Below are 21,863 nucleotides of genomic sequence, written 5' to 3' on the forward strand. Positions count from 1 at the left end.
AAGGACTCTCTCAACTTTGAAATTAGTGTCCCAAGCACTTTGCACAGTGCCTAGCACAGCGCAGGATTGTAATAAGTCTCTGTTGACTGACTGATCGAACAACAGTAAAGAACTAAAATGCATCCAATAAGAAAGCTGAGGGGAAAATAAAAATGAATTAAGACAAAACAAATTTAAGAGAAAAAGAAAAAAAATAATGCTGAAGAGACTTAAGACCATTTCATAGAAAGAATTGTTCAAAGAACTAGCAAAGTTTAGCTTGAAGAAAAGTAGACTTAGGGATTATAGAATCTGTCAAGAGGAAGAGAGGAATTTGATATACTCTATTTGTTCCCAGAGGGCAGAGCAGGAGAACAAAAAAGTCTGGGAAGGCAGATTTTCATAGGATCGTAGGTTTAGAGATGGAAGGAACTTTAGATAACATCTAGTCTAGCTATCATCCCATTATCCTTGAGTGTCTTCATTTTGCTTATGAGACCCAAAAAAGAAGTGACTATTACAAGGTCCTATAAAGAGTTAAAAACAGGGCCGTGATTTTTACCCAGGTCCTCTGACTCCAAATTCTTTCCACCACCCTAAGTTAATTTCATTGCCTTCCTTATAGTGACTAGATATGAGAAAGAGCTTCTTAATAATTAAGTATTATTCAAGTGATTATCTAATTAAGTACTGTCCAAAAGTGGAATGGGCTGTCTTTGGGGAGAATGAGTTCCCCTTCAAAAGAGATATTCAAGCAGAGGCTAGGTGATTAACTGTCAGGGATCTCAAGAGAAAGAATTCATGCTTCTGAAAGGAGCTGAACTGGATGACTTTTAAGGTCCCATCCCACTCTGAGACTCACATTCTATGAGATATAAAAGCCAAGAATCTCACATGCATACACACATAGAACATTCTGCATTCACATGTGGGGAGGGAAATCACAAATTATTCAAATTGCACAGATCTCAAAAGCATACGACTCAAATGACACAATACCTATTCTAATGTACAATATGCTGGACGGAATATATACATGGATATATATATATATATATATATATATATATATATATATATATACACACACACACATACATACATACATTGATGAAAAGTAGAGCTGAAGAATTAAGTCATAAAGCTCATTTCTCTCCTTTTTCTGCAGATACCGACCATTCTCTAAAGTCAGAGCTCTTTGCTTTTTGAGAGGAATCTCAATAGGATTATCTAATCAGATGGATCCCCAGAATACTTAAAATTGTAATACTTCAAGAATCTATAATTTCTTAGGCATGAATGGAGATCACAGTGACCATACACCCCAGTAGGCCATCTGTGGCCCTCTGATTGATCATATGGTGGACTAAATTGATAATGAGCTTTTCCACACCTAGATGACAGATATGCTGCCTATCATCAGGTGTGTATGCATATATATATATATGTGTGTGTGTGTGTGTAGGCATATATATGTATTTATGTGTGTATATAGGAATATATCTTAAGCTTTTCCTGCTTGGTAGGACCTACTAGAGATTTTTGTTCCACTTACATAGCCTCCAAGAGCCTCCAATATTACTCCACTTTTCTCCATGTCAAGATAAGTCAAGACCAAAGTAGAAATAATGAAATGTAGTTTTTAAGTCATTAATTTCAATTTGGATTTGATCGTTCTCTTAAAGTAAAGGAACTTCTTAAAATAAAACCTCTCATCTGTGGAGCAAAAAAAGTAATCATGGAAGATCAAGCTCCCATATGTTGTCATAGAAAACCACAAATTTACCAAATCCTTCCTAGACACACACACACTTGTGACATGAAAGTGACAGTCTCAGAGGAAAGATGGCTCTGAGTTAAAATTCTGCCTCTAATGCTTACTACCTGTGGAACTTTAGGAAAGTCATTTAAGTTCACCAAGTCTCATTCCTTAGTTGGACTAGAAAGACTCTGAGGTCCCTTCAATCTATAGAGCTATGCTTAAGCCTCTGTACCAGTCAAGAACACTGAATATGCTTTATCTTTTTAAGGAGAATGTAGTTTAAACTCCAAAGGAAAAAATAAACCTGATTGAGGCTCTTAAAAATTCTTAACATGCTACATGTTATCAAGGAAGTATAGAATGCTGGATGGGGCAGCTAGATGGTACAGTGGCTAGAATGTCAGGTCTGGAGACAGGAAAACCTGAGTTAAATAAAATCTAGTCTCAGACACTTAATAGCTGTGTGACCCTGGGTGAGTCACTTAACCCTGTTTGCCTCAGCTTCCTCATCTGTAAAAGGAACTGGAGAAGGAAATGGCAAACCACTCCTGTATCTTTATCAAGAAAACCCCAAATGACATCATGAAGAATCAGCCACGACTGAACAACCACAATAAAAAATGTCACAACTGGGATAGACCTTAGCAAGCATCTAATCCTTTTTCATTTTATAGACATGAAAACTGAGACCCCAAGAGGAGTGACTTGGGCAAGGTCACATAGCTGACTAATGAGAGAGACAGGACTAGACCTTGGACATCCTGCCTCCAAGTTCCATGCTCTAGCCACCATACCACTCAGCCTCTCCCACCCTAAGTCAGAACCTCAAAGTCTACAGAGGAAAGACATATTCCAGTTTATAACAAGAGAATGTTTAATCCTCCAAAGCATCATCAGCATGGATGAATAAAAATAATCAATTACATTTTTATATAATGTTACAGTTATTTACAAAGCATTTTAAATTCACGAGTTGGTGACCAGAGGATTACTAGAGCAGGCAGTCAAAGCTTTGGCAAGGTGAAATGTCATGCTTCCTCCTCCTGGAGACTGTGGCTTTTGCACCTCATGACCCTGAAGCCTCGAAGAAGGGAGATGGGCTCCAGGAAACAGAAAGAGAACAAGGGCTGGTGCAAAGTTGAGGGAAGCAGACATAGAATGGACTGTAACCTCCCCTAGCAAAGCCTGTGTCCCTTTAGAGTTGGGAGAGGTGGAAGGTGGACCTAAGAGAGGAAGGTGGGCCTGGGAAAGGATGAGCAAGCAGGGTTATGGTCCAGCAAAGGCTGGAAGAGGGAGGGGAAGGGACAGGCTACCTCTTCTCCCTGATTTAATTGGTCTGGTTTATATTACAACATGGGGAGGGGGGAGCCAAGATGGAGGAAAAGTAGTAACCTCTCGGAGCTCCCCACACGATCACTCCCAAAACCCTCCAAATAATGTCATAAGACAAAAGATGGGATGAGGTCATTTTCCAGCCAAAGACAGCTTACAAGGTTGGCAGGAAAGGTCTGTGGTACTGAGGTGGAAGAGGAGCCCAGACCCAGGCGGCCACACCAGAGAAAGAGACCTCTGGAGCTTCTGAATTGGCTGCAGCTGTGGCTACTTCTATGTCTCAACATGGCTTGCAGTGTAGACAAGGCAACCCCAAGAGAGGGGAAAGGAGTGAGATTAAGAATCGTTGGATATTGAGGGAGGAGGGATGTTGGATAATCTTCTACACAGTTACAGACCGCCATCTCCATATTATCCTCTGTGCCAACCTATTCCCCGAAGGGTTTTTTCCCCGTGTGAAAAAATTCCTAGTTATAAGAATGCTTATAACAACTCTGTGAGGCAGGCTGTGTATGTACCATTTCATTCCTTGTATCAGGATTGAGTCCAGATTCAAACCTAGGTCTTCCTACTCCAATCTACTACTGTTTCCAACAGGCTACCTTTCTCATGCTTCCTGCACTTCTAGTCTTTGCAAGATATCCTAGGTCCCTAGGAGTTCTGTAATTGGTCAGAACAACAATTCCTAATTTTCCAATGCACTCTTTAGACACCAAAAATGACCAGAACTGACATGACAGAGATTATCAGTGCTATTTCAGCAATCCACTGCTTCATATATGGCTAAGTGTTATTATCAACGTCAATTTGGTGGGTATTTATATAGAAAACACCTACTATATGCCAGCTATTGTACTAGACAATGGAGATACAAAGACAAAAACAAAATGATCCCTGTCCGCAAGGAGCTTACACTCCATTAAGTGACACAACATGGAGCTAGATAAGGAAATACAAAAATCATACTAAGTAAATACAAAGTATGGTGTGGGCAGCAAACTAAAAACTAGGGTGCAGGAAAAGGCCTTATAGGGATGATGGCACCTGAGCTGAGTGATCCTTGAAGAGAAAGAGGGGAGAGCTAGGAGAGGGAGCATAGAAGCAAAGAGAAGAGCATTTATTTTTATCTCTTGGCATGAGTGACTCCATCTTTAAATAAGACTCCATTATGGCATAAAATGAAGTCATGTTCACTCCCCTGGGTTTGAGGTTTACATCCACTGCTGTCTGCTTCCAGAATTTTTTATACATTCTTATCATTACCAATTTCCTTATCACTGCAATGAACAAGTCTCTAAGAAATCAAAAAATCATATCTGAGAACTGTGTACTCTGTCTTTATCTCTCCTTGTATGGAATACTGTCACCATATACCTAGTAACAATTTGACATTCAGTATCTATCCTCTTCTCTCTCTCTCTCTCTCCCCTCCCTCTGCCTATTTATGTGTGTCTTTCTCTGCACATACAAATATAGGTTAGAAATAGTTTATAATCAGAGTTATTTTGATTTATACTGGACACTTAATGACTCAAACAGCCTTTCTTGCCATGTTTTATAATAACAATCCAAATAAAACTTCCTATATGACTTGTATCCTAAAAATTCTGAGCTGTGTTTTTCACCCAAGACAATGAACATTCCAGGAATGGAAGCACCAGTGCAAATCATTTACTGAGCACTAGGAGGCAGGAGATATAGAGGCAAGGGATGGAATGCTATGTACACTAACTTCAAGTAGATTAGTTTAGCTGGGGAAAAAGTACATGATGGAGACTAATGTGAAATCAGACTAGAAAGATATGTTGGTGTGGTGGCATATTGTGAAGGACTTTAAACAACAAACAGCTTAGTCTATATTTTTTCCTAAAGGTAACTGGGAATTACTGAAGCTTCCTGAACAGAGCAGTGGCTTGGTCAGACCTGTGATTAAGGGATATCAATTTGGCAGCTGTGTGGAAGATGGATTGGAAGGGGGAAGAGAGACTCAAGGAGACCAATTAATTAGGTTGCTACTGCAATAATCCAACTAAAAGGTAGTAAGAGCCTGAACTAGGGTGACTGTGGTTGTGAACAGAAAAGAGGGTTAGAAGTGAAAGATATTGATATAGAACCAACTAGACTTGGCAGTTGGTTGGATGAAGAGAGAACATAGCAACAGCAACAACAACAACAACAAGAAGCATTTATAGAGAGCTTTAAGGTTTGCAAAACACTTATGGTCCCCACAACAGTCCTGGGAGGTGGATGTTATTATTGTCCCTGTTTTACATATGAGGAAACTGAAGGAGATAAGAGGTTAAATGATTTGCCCAGGATAACACAGCTATAAAATATTTGAGGCAGTATTTAAACTCAGCTCTTCCTGGCTAAAAGTTCAGTGCTTTATCCCTTGTGCTGCCTAGCTGTACCTAGAGAGTGAAGGAGGACACCAAGATTGAGAATCTGGGTGACTAGAAAAATGATGATGTCCTCGAGAGAAATAGGCACGTTAGTAATAGGGTTATGTTGTGAGAAAAATAACAATTTCTATTATAGACTTTTAGAGTTTGAGATGTCTATGGAAAATTCAGGTGATGTCTAGACCACTGGAGATGAATGTCTGGTACTCTAGAGAAAGATTAGGGCTGGAATCTGTAGGAGTCTTTGCATAGAGTTGAAACCATGGACGTGAATGAAGTTCCCAAGTGAGAAGGTGTAACAAGAGAACAAGGGTCCAGAACAGAACTCTGGTTACCCCCACACCAAAGGGGTGGGGTTATGAGTGATGATCCAGCATGTTGTACTTAAAAGGCAGACTCTTCAAAGGTAGGAAGAGACCCAGGAGAGAGCAATGAATGCCAAAAGCCCCAGGGAGGAGAAAGTATTCAAGAAAAGGCAAGACTCAGGTGCCAAAAGTTGCAGAGGTCAAAAAGGATGAGGACTGGGAAAATGCCACTGAATGTAACAATTAAGAGACTATTGGTGATCCAGAGGATTACCACCAGTTGAGTGGTGGGATTGGAAATCAGGTAGCAAAAGGGTGAGAAGTAAGAGGGAGGAGAGTTTGTGGAAAAGGGAATTGAAATGGTATTTTTTAGGAATTTGGCTGCAAAAGTGAAGAGAGATATGGAACAATAGTTTGAAGGGTTTTAGAGTCGAGTTTGAGCCAAGGCTACGGGAAGATGCTCTTTTCCCCTGCCCATATCTAGAGTTTTCAATCCTCCATCAACCAATGTAAGGGTGTTAAAATTATAAGAGCATCCTAGGATTTAGAATCAGAGGACCAAGGTTTGAACATTAGTTCTGTTACTTAATTTATATTTGGCAAATTACAACCTCTCTGTGAGCCCTAGTTTTCTCAACTGAAAATTAGGGGACTGGATTTCGATGATCTCTAAGGTCTCTTCCAGCTCATGTACATAATTGAAAATAATGCATTTCTAATAGACATAACTGATGACTGATAAAATGCACTAACAACTATCTGAAAATTGCTTTACATGTCATGGCTAAAGTAATCTTGTAATAGACACTTGTTTGTCTTAATACAAACTCAACATTCAGCATGAGATAGTGGGTAGAAGACCAGCCTTGGAGTCAAGAATACCTGGGTTCGAAGCTTGTGTTAAACACATACTAGCCGTGTGACCATGGGAATGTAATTCTCCGTGCCTCAGGAAACTCTCTATACTCAAGTTAGAGACCAATTGCCAATTTGTACTCCTTGAGAGAGATCCCACACCAAGGAGTTACCCTCTTTGTTGAATTCATAGATCCAGGACAAAAAACAAAACAAAACAAAGTCATGAGCCTCTCTAGCAGGAAGTCCCATTCATTCATGTTTTGCTGGCTACTTACAGCATGTACATAATGACACCTATGCTCCAGATGTCACACTGTTGGCTATAGTCATGGGCATTGATCACTTCAGGTGCTGCCAAGCAAGCAGAAAACAATAATATTAATAATGCAAAAAAGATTGAAAAGCTTAAATACAGAGCATGAAGGATGCATGGATGGGATGTCATTGATTTTCCTTTGAAAACAAAAACCAGCAGATGTTTTAAATGAATAATGCACAGGTCTTAAAAATCCATGTGGATATGTCCTCACTTCTATCACTCAGGTCCTAATGAGATGATGACATAAATTGAATAACTAAATAGGACTTAGTTTTTCTCTTTGTAACTGGTCAAAAGTGATTTATCAAATACTGCATACTTCTAGTTAACCAATTCAATTCTACTTTGTCTTCTACTCTCAAATCTCTTGCTCCCATATCCTATTTTCCACTCATATCTTGTAAGCCCCAACTCTGGATTGTTCCTGACATCTGTCTCCTCTGCTTCTACTTATATGCTACAAAGGAGAGGTAGTCATACAACCAAGCTAACTGGGACACTACAAATTTGTTATCTAATCTCATCTGGGTTTTTACTGCACCATGACAGGACTTTTACTCCTTTCTAATTGATTCACTATCCTATTCTATACATTGGCTGTTCTAAACATTCTCTCCTTTCCTCAAGCTTAATATGCCACTTCTCCTTTATCCTTTCAGGTGACCTTGACTCATTGTACAGAGAAAATAGAGGCCATCCACTGGGAACTCTCCATTCTTCCCACCTCATTTAACAAGCCCATGTCATCATTCCTACTATCTTTGCTCCGGTTTTCAATATTGAGCTGACCTTTCTCCTCAAAAATTCCTCCAAGTGTTCCTTTGATCCCACTGCCTTCTGTTTTCTGTAGCTGATTGACCCCATTATTATCCCCCTTCTTTCTCTAGTCTTCAATCTCTCCCTGCATAGTGCTTCCTTTACTTATGACTGCAAATATGCCCAAGTATCTCCTTAACAAAACTTCATGAGGCCTTGCCATCCACTCAAACGTTTTAGCTTCTATTGCTCCTCCCTTTATTAGTCAAAATCCTGGGGGGAAAGCTGTCTTCTACCCTGATATCTATTTCTCCTCACTTATTTCTCATTACTTGGCAATCCGAACTCATCATTCAACTGAAAATGCTCTTTCTGAAGTTACCAAGGGCATCTTAATTTCCAAATCTGTTGGCCATTTCTTGATCTTCACCCTTATTCACCTATCTGTAACATCTGATACCACTAACCATTCTCTCCTCCTGGATATTCTCATTCTCTCTCTCTCTCTCTCTCTCTCTCTCTCTCTCTCTCTCTCTCTCGCTCTCGCTCTCGCTCTCCCTCTCTCTCTCTCTCTCTCGCTCTCGCTCCCGCTCCCTCTCTCACTCCCACTCCCGCTCCCGCTCTCATTCCCGCTCTCACTCTCACTCTCTCTCTCTCTCTCTCTCTCTCTCTCTCTCTCTCGCTCTCTCTCTCGCTCTCGCTCTCTCTCTCACTCTCACTCTCATACTCCTCCTTCCTTTCTGACCATTCTTTCTCAGATTTCCTTTGCTGATTTCTCATCCTCATCATGCCTCCCAACTGTAGGTATTCCCCAAAGCTCTGTCCTGATGTATTTTCTCTTGTCTCTCTACACTTTCATGTAGTGAACTCGTCAACTCTGTTGGATTTAATTATCACTTCTACAAAGAAGATTCCCAGATCTATACCTTGAGCTCATCTCTCTTTGAGCTTTAGTCCTGAATCAACAATTGCCTAATGGACATTTCTAATAGGCTACTTCATAGGCATCTCACACACAACAGGTCTAAAACAGAACTTCCCTCAAAGCCCACCCTTCTGAACTTCATTGTTTCTGTTGAGGGCATCATCATACTCCCTGTAACTCAAGTTCACAAATTGGTGTCATCTTTGAGTCCTCATACTCGTTCACCTCACATATATAATCTATAGCCAAATCTTCTCTATCCACAACATCTCTCACATATATCCCCTTTTCTCCACTCATATAGGCACTTCTCTATTTCAGGTTCTAATCACCTCTCATCTGGATTACTAAAATGGTTTCCCAATTGGCATTGCAGCATTGTGTCTCCCCACTCCAATCCATCTTCCACACAGCTGCCAAATTGATTTTCTTAAAGTTCTGGCTTGACTATGTCAGACCCCTTCCCTCCCTCTTCTTAATAAATTCAATTGATTCCCTATTGCCTTAGGATCAAACGTAAACTTATCTGCTTGACATTTAAAGTCCTTCACAACCTAGCATGAACCTTTTCCATTTTATTATGCATCATTCCCCTTCACAGAATCTATGGTCCAGTCTAACTGGCCTCCTTACTCTTCCTCATACATGCTTTTCCATCTCCCATCTCCATGCCTTTGTGTTGTCTGCCCTTCCTCCATCCCCTCCCACATATCTGGAATGAACTCTATCCTTTTCTCTTCCTCTTAGAATTCCTAGTTCCTTTCTAGAATGAGGTTAAGCAACACCTTCTAAATGAAGCCTTTTGTGATTCCTGTAATTGTTAGTGACTTTCTGCCTAAATCAGCTTGTTTTTATTTTACATATTCCTACATAGGTATATGGTTTTCTCTCTATAGGACAAAACTGTCTCTATCTCTCTCTATCATCTATCTTTCTATCAATCTAAACTGACTTTAGAAATATTCAGATGTTTATCAAAGGAATGTTGTGTTTGTTCATTACTTTTCATTTTTACATGACTTTTACAATGTTATTGTATTTGTTCCTCACAACAACTCTGTGAAGTAGACAGGGCAAGAATTAATTTCCCCATTTTACAAATGAGAAAAGTGTAGCATATATTTAGTCCTACAGCTCAGTATCTAGGATGCTAGAGCTAGAAGACACCTTGTAAAGCTCTCTAAGCATTTGGAATAGATTCCCTCCAAAGTCTCCTTCAACTAGAAAATTCTAAGATTCTATGAATGAGAACACAAAGGCCCAGAGGGGTCAAAGGATTTCCCTAAGGTCCTGTAACTGTTTAATATGAAAGCTAGGACTGGAACTCAGACTGAGTCGATCACAGAGTAGACTCCAAAAACCTTGGGGCCTCTGCTTTTAAAAACAACAGGATCTTTATTTCCTCTCTGGAATGTAAGGTTTTCACTTTTGTCTTTGTGTTCTAGTTCCTAGGACAGTGCCTAGCACATTGTAGGTGCTACACAAAAATGCAAGACAGCAAAGTCATGTTTCTCATCAAAAACCAAAAATATAATTAAATGTTACTATTTGTTATTAAAAGAACCTGAGGAAGGCCTCTAACACATCGGGTGGATCTCTTATGAAGGAGTTATAGAGAAGATATAAACAAACATTGCATGGGATGAAAAAGCATAGATGGGATGCTATCTTTAATGGTGGATGAGATCACACCTTCTCCAAGTGTGGAAGTACCAATATTACAGAGATTCTCCATCAAAGCTTTACTCTAATGTCTCACTGTGTCTTTTTTTGTGAGGCAATTGGGGTTAAGTGACTTGCCCAGGGTCACACAGCTAGTAATTGTTAAGTGTCTGAGGCCGGATTTGAACTCAAGTCCTCCTGAATCCAGGGCCAGTGCTCTATTCACTGTGCCACCTAGCTGCCCCCCTCACTGTGTCTTAATATGTCCTCTTGCTTTAAATTTAATTCAATTAAAAGCATTCATTAAATGCTTACTATATGAAAGGCAGAAATGAAAACTTCCTGCTTTCAGGGAGCTGGCCCTTTTACTAGAGGATATAGACAGTAAACAATAAGCCAATATCAGAGAATGTGAGGAGAGAGAGAGAGTGCATACACCAGGGGTTAAGCAAAGGCTTCCTGGAGAGGTAGATGGCACATGAGATAACCCTTGAAAGAAGCTGGGGGCGTCAGTAGCAGTTGTCACTAAAGCAGCTCTGGCTGGAAAGTCTCCAGAAGAGGACTCTACGTTTATTCTCTAAGGACCTGCCTCACTCAGGTGCTCACTATCCAAAGACTGGCACTGGATAGTAAACCTTTCAGCAATCTCAACTCTCAAAGAAGATCCAGAGTAAGGACAGGTTGGGATTAACATGAGCAAAGGGTGGACACACACCCATAAAACCACACATATTGGAAGTATTGAAGAATCATGCGGGTATGCTTTGCTTTGAATAAATTTAATATGTGAAAAGTCTCTTTACAAATTCAGATACTTACCAAAGGTCTGTTCTTTACTTTTAATTTTTTAGACTACTTTTACACCATTATCTCATTTTGTCCTTGAAGGAGAGAGGGCAAGTATTAATGTTCCCATTTTACAGATGAGAAAACTGTTGTATAGAGAGTTCTGGTGACATGGCTTAGAATCACAGGATGCTGGAGCTAGGAGAGACCTTTAGAGATTTCAGTGATTTTGGAAAAGATTATCTCTAAGGTCTCCTTTAGCTAGAAAATTCTTTGATTCTAGAAACATACAAGTATTTCCTAGCTGTGTGACCCTGGGCAAGTCATTTAACCCTGTTTACCTCAGTTTCCTCATTTGTAAAATGAGCTGGGGAAGGAAATGGCAAACCACTCCAGGATCTTTGCCAAGAAACCCCAAAATGGGGTCACAAAGAGTCAGTGATGACCGAAATGACTGAACAACAATAAACCACATGAAAGGGGTCAAATGGCTTACCTGGGGTCATAAAACTAATATTAGAGCTAAAACTAGAACCCAAGGTAAGTTAATGACAAAGAAGGCTCCCAAAACTATGGGTTCTCTTGACTCTTGACTCAGGGCTTGTTGATATATAAACAAAAAGATCCACAAGCGAATCCCTTAACTCCCACACCAAAATGTGATTTCCTTAAATAATACTGATACACAGCTTTTAAAGAATGTCTTCTGCATAAAATGAGGCACATGTGTAAAGCCAACTTTGAATTATCTTTTCTAAAGAGAAAAGTGGTATTATAAACAAAATTCACACACAATACAAAAACCCCCAACATATTTTAGACAATTTTTCAGGCCCCCAGTCTGCATGCACACAAGCACCTTTTAGGGATCAGTTATTAGAATAAAAATGGATTAACAGTAATAATAGCTGATACTCATATGGTGCTTTAAGGTGTCGTTCAGTTGTTTTCAGTTGTATCTAACTCTTTGTCTCCCCATTTGGTGGTTTCTTGGCAAAGATACTGCAGTGGTTTGCCATTTCCTTCCCCGGAACCCCTATTCTATTGTTAACAAACTGCTCGGCATATGAGACCTAATTCCTATTACTTTGACTAAGTTTTGTATTTACTTATGCATGTGTTGTTTCCCATCCCCACCAAAGAAATGTAAGCTCACTGAGGGCAGGCATTCTGTTGTTTTGTCTTTGTATCCCTAAGGCCTGGCACAGAACAGGTGCTCAATAAATACTTCTGAAATTGGACAGAATTTCAATCCTAACCTTCCAATGACTCGGACAAGTCCCACCCTGTCTTTGAGCATCAGTCTCTTCATCTGTGAATGGATTTGATTGAATTAGATGATATTTCATGTCATTTCCATCTTGAAAAATCTAAGTAATGAGTGTTCCTTATTGCTCTTCAATCATTAAGGAGGAAACCACATCATATGAGTAAAGCTTTATAGTTTATTTCCAATATTTAAAACCTTGAAATGCTGAACTTACCCATATAAATAGGAGTCCCACAAGTGGACTGCAACATGACTTCACATCCTCCTTCCTTTTGTACTGCTAAACCAAAATCAGTCACCTAGGAGGAGAAACTCAAGAGTATCAAGGCGTAGGATTGCCAAGTGGCTCTCTGCTTCCAACTGAACAAATCCAGTGGCAGAAATTCAGAGCTCAGGTAACAGTGGAGCAGGGCTGCCTTTAGAAGGCCTTCCTTTAACTTCATTGCTTAGTTAATAAGCAGCACAGACAAGACTATACTTTGCTTTTAATTCAATTAAACAAATATTTATTAAGAACCTAATAAATGCAATTTCCTTAATTTACAGATGAAACAAGAGTTCCTGCCTTTTAAAAACCCCAGCTTATTTAGTAGGGTAAATTAAAAAAAAACACCAATTATAGGTTTACCCTGTCTAGCATTAATCTGTTTCATGAACATGTGACTTTTAGTGATTAAACAACTGTTACAGGGGGATAGTAAGAGTCATACCCACAGAATTATGAATGGTATATTACATATATATATATATTGTATATTGGTATGTATATACATATCTACATACACATATATGTATATGTGCATATGTGGTTTTGACCTTCTGGTTCTACATATACACACACACTAAGGTGTGGAAAGGAAGGTTGGAAGAGATTCGAGGGTTGTAGCTAGGGGTCCTAACTGGGGAAGATCAGGAAGCTCTAGGAATTCTTATCCTGGAATAGGACAGAATAGAACTAAGCAGAACAGCTAGAGTTGCCCAAGGTAGAGGGAAGACTTAAGGAAAGGTATGAAAGTGGAGCGAATACTGGGGGGGGGAGGGGAGGTAACAAGTATTTATTAAGTGCCTACTATATGTCAGTCATATCATGTGATCTTCACAGTGAAGGTGGGAGGTAGGTACTATTATGATTCCCATTTTACATTTGAGGAAACTGAGGCAGGTGGTGGTTAAGTGACTTACCTAGGGTTGCATAGCTAGAGGTGTCTAAGGCAGCATTTGAACTCTGGTCTTCCTGAGTTCTAGACCCTGCATTATATCCACTACACAACCTCTCTGCCAGCTTGGGATTGGCAGAGGCATGGAGAATGTAGGTCCAGAGTCAAATAAATACTGGAGATATGGAGAAGTAGGAAGATAGAGTTGGGAAGAGGGAAAGAGGGCTTACACTGGGAACATTGGAGGGCTAAGTGAATAGGGCAGAGCAGCTGATATGACCCTATCAATCATTCAATAAGCATTTAAGTGCTTTCTCTGTGTCATTAACTGTGTTTACCTCAGGCAACACAGACAGAAATGAAACCAGCCCCAATATCAAAGAACTTAGAGTCTACCAGGGGAAACAACATATCTATATATTATTACATACAAAGAATAAAATATTTACAAGATAAATACAAGGTAATTATGTAAGTTAAGGATGGTGGGGGGAAGGGGGAAGATCAGGAATGGTTTCATTTAGAAGGTGGTGTTTGAGTGAGTTTTGACATAAATGAGATAGTCTCAGAGTAGGAGTGAAGTGGAAGTAGGTTTCAAGAATTGGAGTTAAAAGAGCCAAGAATGGGAAGAATACTAGTCTAGGTGGACCCAATAGTGAAGGAAAGGAGAATTATGATTAACAAGATGGGAAAAGATATTTTAGGGGCATGTAGCAAAGGGGATTAAAAACCAAGTAGAAGAGTTCATATGTAGTTTACTAAGTAGGGCAGTGACATGACCAGACCTGCACTTTAGGAAAATCACTTTGGCAGCTGTGTAAAGGATACATTAATAAAGTAGGGAGAAATTTGAGGCAAGACAATCAATTAGGAGGTTCTTGTAATAGTCTAAGTAAGAGTTGTTAAAGAAATAAATTAGGATGGCTGATTGTGTGAGTAGAGAGAAGAGCACAGGTTTGAGAAATTACAAGATATGTCAATTTACTGGATATTATGAGGGAGAGGAGTTGAAGAGAATGAAAAAGATGTGAGTCTAGGTGTTTGTCGTTGTTGTTTGTCCTTCATTCTTGAAGAGGACCATGACATCAGGGTGATGTCATGACTTTCAATGAATTGGATTTAAGTGAGGGAGGGCTGTGCAAGGTCACCAACTTCACTCTCTCCTCTAGAGCCATCTGGTCCAGTGGCAAGATATAGATTAGGATGACTGGAGATGGCCCTGGATATTTTTAAGGCAATTGAGGTTAAGTGGCTTGCCCAGGGTCACACAGCTGGTAAGTGTATGAGGTCAGACTTGAACTTTGTCCTCCCAATTTCAGGGCCAGTGATCTAATCACTGAACCACTTAACTGCCCTTGTGTCTAGGTGACTGAAGGATGAACATAAAAGAGGGGTGGGTTTGGGCAAAAACATAATGAATTCAGTTTTGGTCAAGTTGCATTTGAAATGCCTCTGGGACACCCAGTTTGAAATATCCAATAGGCAACTGGAAATTCAGGTTTAGAGTTTAAGACACTAGGGCTTGATATAGATCTAGGAATTATTTGTATAGAGATGAAAATTGAACCCATGAGGATTGATGAGGTCACCCAGGGAAGGAATATAAAAGTGAAGAGAAGGGGGCCAAGGACTCAACCTTGGAGTATAACCACAGTTAGGAATATGATACAGATGATAAGCCAGCAAAGGAGACTAAAGAAAGAGGGAGAGAGAAGAGAGGTAAAAGGAGAGTGGGAGAGGAGGAGAATCAGAGGAGAAGATGAGAGAAGTATCATGAGAATCCAGAGGACAGACTATCTAAAAGGAGGATGTGGTCATCCATGTCAAATTCTAGAGTTCAAGAAGGATGAAGACTGAGAAAAGACCACCAGAGTGAACAATTAGGAGACCACTGGTAACTTTAGAGAGAAGAGTTTCAATTGAAACATTGAGTGATGTGATGGGAAGCTAAAATGCAGAGCACTGAGAAACAACAACAGAGATGAGTATAGGCAGCTTTTAGAATTTTTTTAAGCATCAGAGAAACGACCTTATTTTGTAAGTATCAGGAAAAGCGTAGGAAGAAGACAATGTCAGAGAGAGGGGATGGTAGTGGGGGCAATATGCTGAGGAAGATGGGAGGGTGTGGAATCAAGAGAACATGTATAGGGAATGACTTTACCTATAAGAAGAGGTATGTCATTTGAAACTAAAGCAGGGCAAATGGGAATAATGCATGTTTGAGATTTATTTTATGGAAAGGTAGTTCATGATGAGTTTTAGGTACAAAGTGGTGACTGGGAAAGGCAGGCAGGTAGATTCTTAAGGAGAGAGATCTGGAAGACCAAGATGGTCTTTAGTTATTGAGAGGACAGAAGAGAGGGACTAGACTTATGATTTCATTGATAGTGGGAGCTCCAGGTGAAGAAACTCCCTCTGTCAATGCAGGTAAGGACCTTTTCTGCAATTTGTAGTCTTGTAAAGTTGCCTAGAGCAATGAGAGGTTAAATAACTTGCTCAGGATCATATGTCAGGTTTTCTTGTCTCTGAAGTTCACTTTCTGAGATACACTATATCATGGCTGCCTCTCACTTGTTGAATGAGCTAAAAGAAATGTCATAATAGGATTTTGTAGCATTAAGAAACGTTAATAATTTATTAATGGAATTGTTGAAAATGCCATTATTTGTGGCAACTTTCTGTGGAGTATTTTTGCATACAAATAAGTATAATACAAATTAGAAAGTGGTAAGTACAAAGGAGAGATCTAAACAAAGTTTTAAAAGATATCTGAAGAGGGAGAGAAGAATTTGGGGAAGACTTCACAGGAAGTGGTGGCACCTAAGTTGGATCTTGAAGAGAGATATTTGCTTTTTAAAATTAAGGTGTTAAGGGGCAGCTAGGTGGCACAGTGGGTAGAGTACCGGCCCTGGAGTAAGGAGGACCTGAGTTCAAATCTGACCTCAGACACTTAACACTTACTAGCTATGTGACCCCGGGCAAGTCACTTAACCCTAATTGCCTCACTTAAAAAAAAAAAAGTAAAATTAAGGTGTTTTTTTCCAATTAGCAAAAATTGATTTTTCTCTTCCACCTATCTCCCCACTAGAAAAAGAAAAAAAGAAAATCAAAACCCTAGTAACAAATATGTTTAATCAAGCAAAACAATCCTTCATGGACCATGTCCAAAAACATTATATTCTGGACCCTTAATCCATCACATCTCTGTCAGGAGGTAGGTAGCATGTTTCATTATTAGTTCTTTGATTAAAGGTTTGGCCTTGTGTTGATCAGGATTCTTAAGGTTTTCAAAGTTGTTTGTTTTTATAATATTGCTGCTATTGTACTGAACACATTGTTTTCTTTGTTTTGCTCACTTTGCTTTGCATTCAATTTTTTCATCAAATGTTTTCCCAGGTTTCACTGAAACTTCACACCCTTTTCACCATTTCTTCCTGCACAATAGTATTCAATTACGTTGATATACTATAATTTGTTCAGCCATTCTCTAATTGCTAGGCACCACAAGAGATTTCGACAGATGGAAATGGAAAGATGTCCATTCTAAGTATGAAGAATGATTTGAAAAAAGGAGATTGGAAATAGTTATAAAAGAAAGAGAAATAGTAGTCCAGTTTGATTGGAGCATGGAATATGTACAGGAGAGGAGTACTTGATAATATTGGAGAGGTACATTGTAAACAGATGATTAAAGGCATTGAATGCTAGGTTAAGGAGTCTGCATTTTATTCAGTAAGCAATGGTATAACCACTGAAAGTTTTTAAGCAAGAATCACTCATACTCAGACCTATGTATTAGGAAGGTTATTGTAGTAGCTGTGTACAGAATGGATTAAAGATGGGAGAGACTGGAGGTAGGGAAAGCAGTTATGAAACTACAATATTTCAAATGGGACATGATGATCACTTAAGGGTTCACCTTCAGGTTTGTTCCTCTTCTGTATGGTGGGGGAAGAATTCTGCGGGAAATTGGATGGACATTCACCTTAAAAGCCCTAAAAAGTATAGACATAGATGGGTCTTTCTTTAATATACTTAAAAGCAAATATTTAAAACAAAGACTAGATAGTGTTTCCAGTTTAAGAACACTAAAAGCTTTCCTAGTACAAACAAGGATAAAACAAAGTCCCCATAATTATTTTATGGTTATAGAAATACTAGCAATTGAGACATTAAGTGGCTGCTACAAATTTCCTCTTTTCTACTCTAGCCTCTCATAGTACCCACTCCCCTCACCTTCTTAGATGAGGCCTTTGACATACACTGCTAAGAAAAATCAGGGTCATTTGCGGTCTACTCCTTCTTCCTTTGTCTTCATTTCACAACTCCTTGACATTGGCTGTAGAGTCTCTTTTACATTGTGAAAGAGCTACCTACACTTGTCTTCCACTTCCTCTCTTCTAAACTCAATGTAATTAGGTTTCTGACTTCATGATGTAACTGAAACTGCTTTTTCCAAAGTTATCAATGTTCTCTTAATCACCAGATCAAAGGTTCTCTTCTCAACACTTATCCTTCTTGACTTTTCTGCACCATTTGGCAATTACTGACAACCCTATCTTTCTGCATGCTCTCTCCTGTCTAGATTTCTGTGACACTGTTCTCTCTTTATTCTCCTGCCTGTATTACCACCACTTTTCAATTCCCTTTACAAGATCAGTATCTATATTTCACAAACTAATTATGGGTGTAGCCCAAGGCTTTATCCTGGTTACCCTTCTCATCTCTTTCTATACTCATCAACAGTTTAACAATGAGTTCAATTATCATCTCTATGCCAATTATTCCCAAAGCTATATTCACTATTAGTTTCATCCTAACCTTCAAAAATGTATCATCCAATACCTATTGGTCATTCCATACTGAGTGTTCCAAAGGCATCTCAATATGTTCAAAACTGAACTAATTATCTTTCCTCCAAATGCCCCTTCTCCTAACTTCAATTGGGAGCATCATCATCCTTAATGTCATCCAGGGTAGAAAACCTCAGTGATAAGCCCAAATCTTTACTCTCCTTCTTCCCCAATTTCCAAAAGCTTGCTAAATCATATCAATTCTATCTCCAAAATGTCCTTCATACATGTCTGTTCCCTTCTCTCTACTTACATAGCCACCATCCTAGTTCAGGTTCTCATTATCTCATCCGGCATCTCACCTAAGTTATTGCCAGGATCTTTTAATTGGCCTCCTTCACTCAAGTTTCTCCCTATTCCAATACATCCAATGACATATAGCTATGAAGGTGATCTTCCTAAAATACAGGCCTAACCATAATTCCCCTCTAGTTAATAAACTCTAATGACTCTTCCTCTAGGATCAAACTCCTCTGTTTGTCATTTAACTTCTTCACAGCCTGGTCCTGTCCAATCTTTCTAGATTTCTTACATAGTATTCTCTTTGACCACTCTATAGTAGTTTTCTTTATGACTCAGCCCAAGAACTACCTTCTGCATGAGGCCTTTCCTGATCCCCCCAGCCAAAAGGCTCACTTCCTCTACCCTCCACCACCTCCCATTACCTTGTATTTGTTTTGTATATAATGATGTGTGTATGTTTGGGTCAACTTTTAATAAATGATATTTTCTATTTTATCTAATTTATTTATTTTTTCTTTTATCTAATTTAACTCGCTGGATCCACAAAGGGGTCAGAACTCAGAAGAAGCCAGGTCAGACTTCCAAGATCTTTACATTTTTAAAGACAAAGTACTTTGTTCATGTTGATTTTTACAGTGCAAAATATAGCAGAATTTGGCATATTTATTCCTCAATTTCTACCATGTTTCTATTACTTTAAAAAGGTATGACAATAAAGCCAGTTATCCTTTCATGTTTGCATAGATATTATTATTTTATTATGTTTTTGAATCATAATTTGCATATATTTATTTTCTTCATTCTTATTTTCCTTTATTTTTAGAACATAAAATGTAAGTAACATCTCATTAAAATAAAAAAAAGCAAATTAATGAAAAGCTATGCCCATGCAAACCAAGACTATTGGAGGTCAACTGTAATTACACTGACCTAAATAAAATAAAAATAAAAACTCCCCCTCTGGGTTGGGACTCTAGAATGGATTCCAGTGATGTATAATAAGAACTGAAAAGCCATTGAGTACACAACCAAAGTCTTGGTTTTCAGGGTATTCTAGAGATTGAGTTACTTTGGTAATTGGCAACAATGAACAAAATTTGTTCTTAAAAAGAATGTGAATATTTAGAAAAGGAAGCAATGATCACAAAGTCAGAATGGTTTCATCAAGAATACATCATGTGGGGCAGCTAGATGGCGCAGTGGTTAAATCGCTGGCCCTGGATTCAGGAGTACCTGAGTTCAAATCCAGCCTCAGACACTTAACACTTACTAGCTGTGTGACCCTGGGCAAGTCACTTAACCCCCATTGCCCCGCAAAAAAAAAAAAAAGAATACATCATGTAACTACAATGTTCACACACTTGAATCAGATAACCCACTACTAAGCACTTTCCCCAAAGATAGAAAAAAATGGTTTGATATATACAACATCTTTATAGCAACACTTCTGGTATTAACAAAAAGCTAGAAACTAAGTAGTTATCCATCAAATGAGAAATGGCTAAACAAACAATGGTACATCAATGTAATACAATATCATTATACTATAAGAAATAATAAACATGAATAATACAGAAAAACATGGGAAGAATTATATGTGAAATAAGCAGAACTAGGAAAACAATATGCACAATGACTGCAATACTATAAATGGAAAGGACAAAAGAAAATGCAACTAAATACTATGCATTTATAATGAACAATCCTGGCCTCAGGAAAGAGGTGACTATTTGCTTCCTTTTGTTGCAGAATTGGGACACTATGGATGGGCAATAACACTTATATTATCAGATTCAATTGATTTGTTGGCTAGTTTTGCTAAGTTGCTTTTGTGTTCTATTATGAAGGATGGTTCCCCTGGAAAGGGAAAATGGTGGGTTATAGTTATTAATGATTATCATTTAAAAACAAAAAATAGTATTAATAATTGAAATTTAAAAGGACCTGTCATGCCACACTAATTTTAATGCTCTTTTTGAGAGGGTATGTATACTGATAAAGTTTCTGAGGAAGTCAATTATATTACTTATTTATTTGAAATTTTGAGTTCCAAATTCTATCCTTCTCTCATTCCCTCCCTCCCTACCCTTCCCCCTCCCTGAGGTGGTAAGCAATCAGATATAGGCTATACATGTGCAATTATGCAAAACATTATCATATTAGCCATTTTATACAAAAAAGACTCAAGTAAAAAAAGAAAAGGAAGTGCAAAATAGCAGGCTTTGGTCTATGTTCAATCAATATCAGTTCTCTCTCTGGAGATGGGTAGTATGCATCATCATTAGTCCTTTGGGATTGTCTTGTATCACTGCATTGCTGAGAGTAGTTAAGTCATTCACAATTGCTCATAGAACAATAATGTCACTGTGCACAATGTTCTCCTGGTTCTGCTCACTTCACTATATATCAGCTCATATAAGTCTTTACAGGTTTTTCTGAAATCATCCTGCTTGTCATTTTTTATAGCACAATAATATTCCATTGCAATCATATACCACAGCTTGTTTAGTCATTCCCCATTTGATGGACATTCCTTCAATTTCCAATTCCTAGCCACCACAAAGAGTTGCTATAAATATTTTTGTACATTTTTTTCCTTTTCTTTTTTTCATAGTTACTATTGTTAACTGTTTCTCTCCATCCTATTCCCTCCCCATGATATTTACTCTATTATCTATCTTCTTTCACCCTATCCCTCTGCAAAGGGAATTTGCTTCTGACTGCCCCCTCCCCCAATCTGCCCTCCCTTCTTTCACCCCTCCCACCTTATGCCCTTTCTCTCCTACTTTCCTGCAGGGTTAGATAGATTACTCCACCCAATTGAGTGTGTATCTTACATTACTTTTTTTGGGAGGGGAGGAAATTGGGGTTAAGTGACTTGCACAGGGTCACACAGCTAGTAAGTGTCAAGCGTCTGAGGTCAGATTTGAACTCAGGTCCTCCTGACTCCAGGGCTGGTGCTCTATCCACTGTGTCACCCAGCTGCCCTTACATTACTTTTTAATCAGATAGATGTGAACTAAACAATAGTACAGCAAAGTGGAGCCAAAGTGGTATATGGCGTGGGGGTGGGGGGGGTGTAGGAGGACCAGCACCTCTGGTGTGAGAGATTGCTGAATCCTTTCCGGGTCTGCTCATCTACCTTTAGTGTCTACCTAATTCACCCACCTCTTATCTATGGCTCCAAGAAGCTATATAGCATGGGCAGTGGCCACACCCTGGTAAACCATCTTGACAGATGGACTAAACCAGGT

General features: G+C 38.9%; 1 protein-coding gene across 1 annotated transcript in view; it reads right to left on the reverse strand.

Moving 5' to 3' along the window:
• The window catches only part of STK33 (serine/threonine kinase 33), a 105,583-nt gene that overhangs the window by 35,285 nt on the left and 48,435 nt on the right, over positions 1-21,863 (reverse strand). Inside the window, exons 7-8 of the mRNA XM_043972391.1 lie at positions 12,571-12,655; positions 6,914-6,989 (exon numbers count right to left, since the gene is read on the reverse strand). Of these exons, the coding sequence (XP_043828326.1) occupies positions 6,914-6,989; positions 12,571-12,655 (161 nt within the window). The remainder of the gene's footprint in view (positions 1-6,913; positions 6,990-12,570; positions 12,656-21,863) is intronic.

Source organism: Dromiciops gliroides, chromosome 6 (assembly GCF_019393635.1).
Source record: "Dromiciops gliroides isolate mDroGli1 chromosome 6, mDroGli1.pri, whole genome shotgun sequence".
Classification (NCBI taxonomy): Eukaryota; Metazoa; Chordata; class Mammalia; order Microbiotheria; family Microbiotheriidae; genus Dromiciops; species Dromiciops gliroides.